Genomic DNA, 8,514 nt, shown 5'->3' with positions numbered 1-8,514 from the left:
ACTAACCAGCAAAATTCATGTGCTGCTCTTATGAAAATTTGTCCCACTCATTATGTAATTCAGTAATAGCCCACTCATTATCTAATTCAAATGTGAAAACAGGTGAAAGAAAGATGAAGTCAAAGTGGTTTCCCTGAGGGACTATTTTGGAATAAAGCTTTAAGGCCTCCCATTCAATTCACACTTAACAATTCACACTTAACTCTTCTGCTTTCATTACGGAAAAAACGAAAACAAAGTATCTCCTCTGATCAACAGTGTCAGCAGCAAAAGCCATTAACAGTTCCTGGGGTATAAAAACAGAATCTGGGTAATAAAATAAAGTCTAACCTTTTTCTTGTCCTTTGTGCTTAAGTCTCACTTGTTCCAGTTTCACTTGTTCACAGGGGGCTGCACAGAGAGGGGCCGCATACAGAGGCCTCTTACATGGCCCTTCGGACCAGAGTTCCTCCTGTGAGCTGGCTGTGCCAACACCTCAGGTAAGGGGCCTGTGTGCAGAAACACCAAGCAGGACCCTCAGTTCAAGATGGCGGAGGTGGTGGGCCCTGTGCAGAGACTCTTCGCTCCGCACTGCGTTCTGGAGCCTGAGCAGCAAAGCTGAGTCTGCTCTGCTAGAACTCCACCCCCTCCCACTGCATCCCACCCTCCTCCCACTTTACATAGGAGATCCCTGTAAGGCAGCCCGGCCCAGAGCCTGTCAGGAGAGCTTGTACTCTAGAGCTGGAACTCCCACCTCTCATTCTCTGATCCAAGGATAACCTTCTTTTCCTTCTGAAGAACCAAACTCGGTCTTCTATTGGTTTGAGTTACACCAGGCAGAAGGTCCCTTATTTGAAGACTGACTTGGGAGGACTGGTAACAGCGGAATTTAGTCACACATATTTTTGTTTGGATTCTAACAAAGGTTTAACTTCCTTGACTCCTCCCTCCGCACCCCCTCCACACAAACAAAACAGATATTTAAACCCTAGTTCATGATGATAAAATTAAACTTTACTTTTACAAACATAAAAAAAGACGAAATGTCATTTGTCACAAAAAATTCAAATTAAAAATTTTCATAGGTTTCATTAATTTCTAGACAGCAACAGAGGTAAGAATATTTTTAATGTGATTCATATCACAAGAGAATATTGTTTTCTTGAAAAAGGACCTTTTTAAAATTACAGGAAGGTTAAAGTACCACAAAATAATCAAGATATGCACATTGTAGGTAAAACACTTCAGCTATTATTGAAACATAATTACACACAGAAAAACGACATTATCAGCAGAGAAAAAATGCCTTAAGTATGCTTTGTCTTCTGCCAAACTGATGGACACGAGTGAGCTCTAATATCATTTTGTTTAGAAATGGCTTCATCCAAATCCAACTGTACATCATTAATCTTCACTTCCATACAGCCTTGATAAAAGGCATTCACTGGTGTGGCACTGAATGGAACATCTGTTAAAACAGAATATTAAAATATTAGCCCAAGACTTTTAGCATCTTACTTGCTTATAGTTAGAGGAATTATTCAGACTGCTTATTTTCAATTAAATTCTAATCCTAAAGGAAAAGTCAATAATGTAATTCTGTTCAATAAGTTCATATTAAGTGACTTCTGTGTTATAAGGTGTGTGTTTGGTACTGAGTTCAGCATAGATTGAGTTCCTCTGATTTTGTAAAAGTTCTAGCCAAACCTCAGATAAATCAACATGCTTTAGAAAGAGTAGAAAATAGCATATTCTTACTTGTGGTGTTCTACTTTATTTTCTCCTTAAATCTGAGCAATAGGTTAAGTATTATTAAGACATTTTTTCAACTCATAATTATAGCTACTTAAAAATCTTTTTTAAATGCCACGATAAATATGTCTCTTTTATTATTGCTGGAATGTAAGTAGATTTCTGTATTTTCCAAAAAAATAGTGTCTTGCTGAGCATACAGTAGCAGGTCATAATAGGGAATTCACTGTTATGTAATGTTTGGTGTTCTGAAAAATAACAGTTTTGATAATACTTCAGTGAATAGGGCCTCAAGGCTTTCCTACACTTTTACTCTCCTATCGAACTCAATATTTAGGCGACCTCCTTGTATTCCTGAGAACTACGGTTCATCTTCAAAACAGCCATCTCTCTGCTTGCTTCCTCTTTTCTTGGCATCTCATCTCCATAAATTTTAATTCCCAATGGATATTTTTTGGCTCTTATTCTTCCTCCTCAGTACCTTATACAAATACATATATATATATATATATATTTCAAATTTCCCACTTCTAACTTGTCAATGTAGTGAATAAGTCCATACTTTTCTATGGGCTCAGCATTTGTTAAGAAACGGTTTCAAGACTGGCTGACTATCATAGGCTACACCATTGTTATAAATATCGCTGGAATCATCGATTTCTTCTGATTTTTAATTCATAATATGTGACTTAGCATGCCTATTTTGCATATCAATTAAGAAATTATCCATTCCCTAGTTCACACTCTTCAGTTCAGTTCAGTTGCTAAGTCGTGTCCGACTCTTTGTGACTCCATGAACCGCAACACGCCAGGCCTCCCTGTCCATCACCAACTGCTGGAGTCCACCCAAACCCATGTCCATCGAGTAGGTGATGCCATCCAGCCATCTCATCCTCTGTCGTTCCCTTCTCCTCCTGCCCTCAATCTTTCCCAGCATCAGGGTCTTTTCCAATGAGTCAGCTCTTCACATCAGGTGGCCAAAGTATTGGAGTTTCAGCTTCAGCATCAGTCCTTCCAGTGAACACCCAGGACTGATCCCCTTTAGGATGGACTGGTTGGATCGCCTTGCAGTCCAAGGGACTCTCAAGAGTCTTCTCCAACACCACAGTTCAAAAGTATCAGTTCTTCGGCGCTCAGCTTTCTTTATAGTCCAACTCTCACATCCATACATGACCACTGGAAAAACCATAGCCTTGATTAGACAGACCTTTGTTTACAAAGTAATGTCTCTGTTTTTTACTATGCTGTTTAGGTTGGTCATAACTTTCAAGAGTCTTTTAATTTCATGGCTGCAGTCACCATCTGCAGTGATTTTTAGAGCTCAAAAAAATAAAGTCTGACACTGTTTCCACTGTTTCCCAATCTATTTCCCATGAAGTGATGGGACCAGATGCCATGATCTTAGTTTTCTGAATGTTGAGCTTGAAGCCAACTTTTTCACTCTCCTCTTTCACTTTCATCAAGAGGCTCTTTAGTTCTTCTTCCCTTTCTGCCATAAGGGTGGTGTCATCTGCATAGCTGAGGTTATTGATATTTTTCCCAGCAATCTTGATTCCAGCTTGGGCTTCTTCCGGCCCAGCGTTTCTCATGATGTACTCTTCATATAAGTTAAATAAGCAGGGTGACAATATACAGCCTTGACATACTCTTTTTCCTATTTGGAACCAGTCTGTTGTTCCATGTTCAGTTCTAACTGTTGCTTCCTGACCTGCATACAGGTTTCTCAAGTGACAGATCAGGTGGTCTGGTATTCCCATCTCTTTCAGAATTTTCCACAGTTTATTGTGATCCACACAGTCAAAGGCTTTGACATAGTCAATAAAGCAGAAATAGATGTTTTTCTGGAACTCTCTTGCTTTTTTGTTCACACTCTTAATGTCTCAATTTCCTCTTTTTCTCAATTTTTCGTTACACTTTCTAAACATATCTTGCCTAAAATTAGTTCCCAGTGCTGTTGACAAAGTCTTGGAACCACAGAAATTCTGACATTTTTACTTCTTCTGAACTCTTTCATTGTTTGTTTGATTTCTTAAAATTGCATTCAACTAATTCGTGAATAAGGTAGTAGGTGGATTTCAATGTATTTATAATTCATTCATTTGAACCATAATTACACTTCCTAATAATTAACCACATTAATGTAACATGCATGTATACCTATCAATGGATCTATCTATCTAATGGATGTATTTATAACTTTTATAACCTATTTACTATATCTTTTATATATATATATATATATATATATATATCTTGGCTGTGCCACTTGGCTTGGCAATTTCAGTTCCCCAGCCAGGGATTAACCCGGGCCATCGCAATGAAAGGGCTTTCCTGGTGGATCAGTGGTAAAGAATGTGCCTGCCAATGCAGGAGATGTGGGTTTGATCCCTGGGTCAGGAAGATCCCCTGGGGAAGGAAATGGTAAGCCACTCCAGTATTTTTGTCTGGAGAATTCCATGGACAGAGGAGCCTGGTGGGCTACAGTCCATGGGGCTGCAAAGAGTCAGACAAGACTGAAGCCACTTAGCATGCATGCACGCGCAACAATGAAAGCACCAAATCCTAACAACTGGACCACCAGGGGATTATGCTACAGTCTATTTACTTATATTCCCCCCAAACCTAGAGAAAATCTCCATATGTGGGAAATGAACACACTGAGCAGTTCAAGTATTTTAACGATTAGAAGAAGTTGAGACACCAAACTATTCAAAAATGTTTCTAAAAAACTTTCTGCCTCAATTTTTTTGTCATTTAAAGTACAATGTTGATGCCAGTGTCATATTTTCCCATATTAACCATTTTTCCTCCAGTTTTCCCCATCTTGGTAAATGGAATCTTCACCTATGCAACTGCTCATGCCAAATACCTAAGAGATTCTTTTAACCATTAATTTCTATTAGCTTTGCTTCTCACATGTATCTCCAATCTATTCACTGTATACTATCCCCACTAACATCACCCCAGTCCAACAGCTTCCTCATGTGCAAAATGGAAATAAAAAAGTACTTTCCTCATAGGACCACTTTAAATATTAAATGATACATTTGAAACACTCTGAACAACGCCCAGACTGTTTGTTATGCACCATTTGAGGCAGTATAGTTGTCACCACTGTTACTGTAACTGCTTCTTCATCTGAACTGCTTCATTAGCCCCCAACTCAACTCATCCACTTATATCTCCCCCCTGTCCATCTGCATCCATAATGCAGGGGAATCTTTTTAAACTGCATCATTGATATACCACTTCCTTGTCTAAAACTTTTTAATGATTCTTATGGCTCCAATAAGACGCAGGGCTCTGAACCAGGTCTACAATAATCCTACCCACCACCCATTTCACAGCCTCCTCTTGCATGACCATCCCCCTTGCTCAATGTGCTCTCATGGGACTGATCTTCCATACATTCCTCAAGCATGTCAACCCCTTTCCATTCTGCCATGGACAATTTGCATACTGGCTCCAATCTCCACCCTCCTTACCTGGTAAACTTCATTTAATCCTTCAAATATCAGAGTTGTATCTTATTCTCTTCCTCAGACAGCTTGTTCCTGGCCCCTACAACCAGTTCAAGGCCTCATTTTTCAGGCTTTCGAAGCAACCCCTACTTTTCCTTCATAGAAGTTATGAAAATTTTAATTTTTTAAATATTTTCCTAATCAGTTGTTTAATATCTGCCTCTGTCACTAGATGGTAAAGGTCTTAACAGCAGAGATGCTATCCATTTGTTTACTGATGTGTCCCTACTGCCTGAGACATAGGGTTCTTAATAAATGTTGGGTGAGTGATGGTTGAATTGAAGAATAAATATTAAAATCAGAAGACAACTGTGAGTATAAAATGAAATAGCAAATCATTTCTGGCTAGGATAGTCAAATGCATCAAAACTTGGTTAGTTTCAGTTTACCATTAAAAAAGTTAAATAAAAACGACCAATAAAATGTTCATGCAAGCCCCCAGAAAAAGAATAATGGTTACTGGAATTTTCTCTTCCCTTCTGATGCCCCTTTACTACAATTACATATGCTCTCTATATATACAGATGCTGTTTTACTAAAATTACATATTTAAAATACTATCAATTTCATTAAAAATACACTTTTTAAAACTGAAGACAAAGTAAGAAGATACCTGGAAGGCCACCCAGGTAAGTGGCCACTGTTCCTTTCATTGCTTCGTCCAAGATGGCAAATTGTCTTTGAAAGTCTTCAGAGTGGAAGCTATCCTCTCTAAGTTGAGTCAATAGTTCCAAATTGTTTCTGTTGACTCTGATTTCCAGAAAGGTTTGCTGATTGGAACACAGACTTATGGCCTCTATCCGAGCTATTACCATACTTTCAACAGATACCAGGATATCCTGAAGAACAAAGACTCATTATGAACAAATACTAACAGTAATGCCAATTAAAAGAAACTTCGGTTTTTAAAATTCAATAAACTGAATTTCAGTGAGGTGGGGAAAATATGATAGAGCCTTCAAGTTTAAATGAAAAAACTTCTATTATCATAATCATTATTTTTGAATATACATTAGTTTTACAAACTCCAGGTTTAGCTAAGATGTGAATGTACAGCAGGTTCTGAAAATTCAAGAAACCAATGGGAACTTAAGTAGTATCTTAAGCAATAAATTTCTTTTTATGAGCCTTCCCAATTTTAAAACTTACATATGGAAAAGGAAGGAGTTGAATCATTCTTTGTTGGGGAAAAGACTTAGAGAACTTAAAGTGCTTTAGTAAGCACATCCAGCAAGACTGAAAGGTTTATTTGTGCCACACAAGAAATCCGGTAGACTTGGGACAAACTGAGTGAAGTCTCTGAGAAAGAAAAACCAGGACTGTTACAGAGTATTTATCAGAAGGTTCTCAAATATATATACATACATGTATATGTGGTGTGTGTTTATTTACTTATTTTCTGAATGTTTCAAACTGTTGATACACTAAATTACTCAACTTGCCAAGCATCATCTATGCAGATAGCTTACCAGCATATAGAGGAAATATAAAAAGGGAGAGAAAATAAAATCAAAACTAAGGAGGTGGATGTTATGCTGCTTTCCAGATAGCAGAAAGATAATCTGAAGTATTCACAGAAAACATAGACAAGATAAAATAAATATCAAGGACATGGCATGTGTTAACCTCCTCTACTATTCTGAATGTAGTGTTGAAGGCAGGATTTCCGTTTCACTTTTAAAAAAACCAATTAGCTGAAACCCAAATGTAGCAAGCTCCTGTACTGGAGACAAAACTTAACAGGATTTTTTCAGGTTGCTTACAGTTAACCATCAGAAACTCCCCACAACCATCCCTTAAGTTGCAAACAGCATCTCTTTTTATCACTATAGGCATTATTCAATTATATGTCTCTTTCTAAAAGCCACAGAGAACATCCAAGTCAACCATGGCACAAACAAAAGCTACTTGCTGTAACTTGTTGGAATCCACTGTGGATGACACAAGGATAGAATTATTATTCTCTACTAGAAGGCTGGATAATACAGACCTTCCGATAACTCTCATGTTTTCTTTTATCCAAGAGGGTTTCCTGTTCTTCCTTCTAATTTCAAGGCAGAGTTGCCAGTAGGAAGCCAAGTAGACTGGTTTTAGTTTTCCCTAGTCTTTCCTAATTTACTTATAGGAGAAAAGATTAAGAGTACCAGAAAGCACAAAAAATTATAATTAGACACTGAATATTTCAGAATGGACTGCAATCAGATTCACTTCTGTTCTGTTAGTACAGGTAAATTCCCATGATACTTCAAAGATTCTGAATAAGGGCAGATCTCTATGTACTCAGAGAAGGCTCCAAGCAGCCTTGTGGGAGTCTGCCTAATCTAAACTATAGATACAATACATAGGCTTTTCCATTCTCTCCTATCCCCTTACCGCTTGGTTCAAACCTTGGAAATAAGCCAGCAAAAAAGTAACAATAATGAATATTTATTCAATCTTTAATGACATGCCAAATAATTTATGTAAGTTATCTCATTTCATTTTCAAAACACCACTTTGAAGTAAACACTCTTATTCTATCCATTTTACTGATTTTTTAAAAATTACAAAATAAGGATCATAAAGGTTCAGAGTAAAGTTACCTGAAGCTTTTCAGTGGCGGAATCCGCCAAGGACAAGGCAAAGGGCACTGTGTTACCGGAAACCAAGGCCAACATAACACCAGTGCCCGCTGATGGGCGAATATTCAAGGACACATTGATTTGCCAAGCCTCAGGACTGGATTCATTCTCTGTTTAAACAATGAAACAGAAGCAGGATCAATGTACTCCTAAATGCACCGGAGGAATTAGCTATAATCTTATTAATATTCAAAGCCATCTTTGAGTGATATTAAAGAATTTAGTTCTTTCTCAATGATCTATATAACCTAGGCAAAACAGAGCAAAAGAAAACAGTTTTTAATGCAGGCAAGAAACACACAGATGGAACCTCATCCTTTAGTTCTTCCTACAACAGAATTCTGGATTGCGGTGTTGAGAATTATTATGAATTCTCCATTTGCTCTTTAACAGCTCTCCCTTCTGTCTTACATATTCTCCAATGCTCAAATCTCAGAGTGGTTGTATTTTAAAATACAAGAAAGTTCAACAAATTTATTGTAATATTTCTGAGGGAAAATCTGAGTACAGCTGCCAACCCCATCCTAGTTCAGTTCAGTTCAGTCGCTCAGTCATGTCCGACTCTTTGCGACCCCATGAATTGCAGCACGGCAGGCCTCCCTGTCTATCACCAACTCCTGGAGTACACCCAAACCCATGTC

General features: G+C 37.9%; 1 protein-coding gene across 5 annotated transcripts in view; it reads right to left on the bottom strand.

Moving 5' to 3' along the window:
* Positions 1-971: 971 nt before the first annotated feature.
* Positions 972-8,514, bottom strand: part of PROS1 (protein S) — a 72,719-nt gene continuing 65,176 nt past the window's right edge. For 4 of the 5 annotated variants that reach the window (XM_081547455.1, XM_081547471.1, XM_081547446.1 and 1 more), the window contains 3 exons: positions 7,835-7,983; positions 5,866-6,091; positions 972-1,447 (listed from right to left, as the gene is read on the bottom strand). In XM_081547455.1, the coding sequence (XP_081403581.1) occupies positions 1,287-1,447; positions 5,866-6,091; positions 7,835-7,983 (536 nt within the window). In that variant the 3' untranslated portion in view covers positions 972-1,286. Of the gene's footprint in view, positions 1,448-5,865; positions 6,173-7,799; positions 7,984-8,514 lie in introns of all 5 variants that reach the window. The other variant, XR_014070575.1, reaches the window with a different exon arrangement.

The sequence above is a fragment of the Giraffa tippelskirchi genome, chromosome 2, assembly GCF_054371585.1.
Source record: "Giraffa tippelskirchi isolate mGirTip1 chromosome 2, T2T-mGirTip1v1.2.pri, whole genome shotgun sequence".
Classification (NCBI taxonomy): Eukaryota; Metazoa; Chordata; class Mammalia; order Artiodactyla; family Giraffidae; genus Giraffa; species Giraffa tippelskirchi.
The sequence above is the reverse complement of the archived record's forward strand: the minus strand, read 5'-3'. Positions and strand labels throughout refer to the sequence as shown.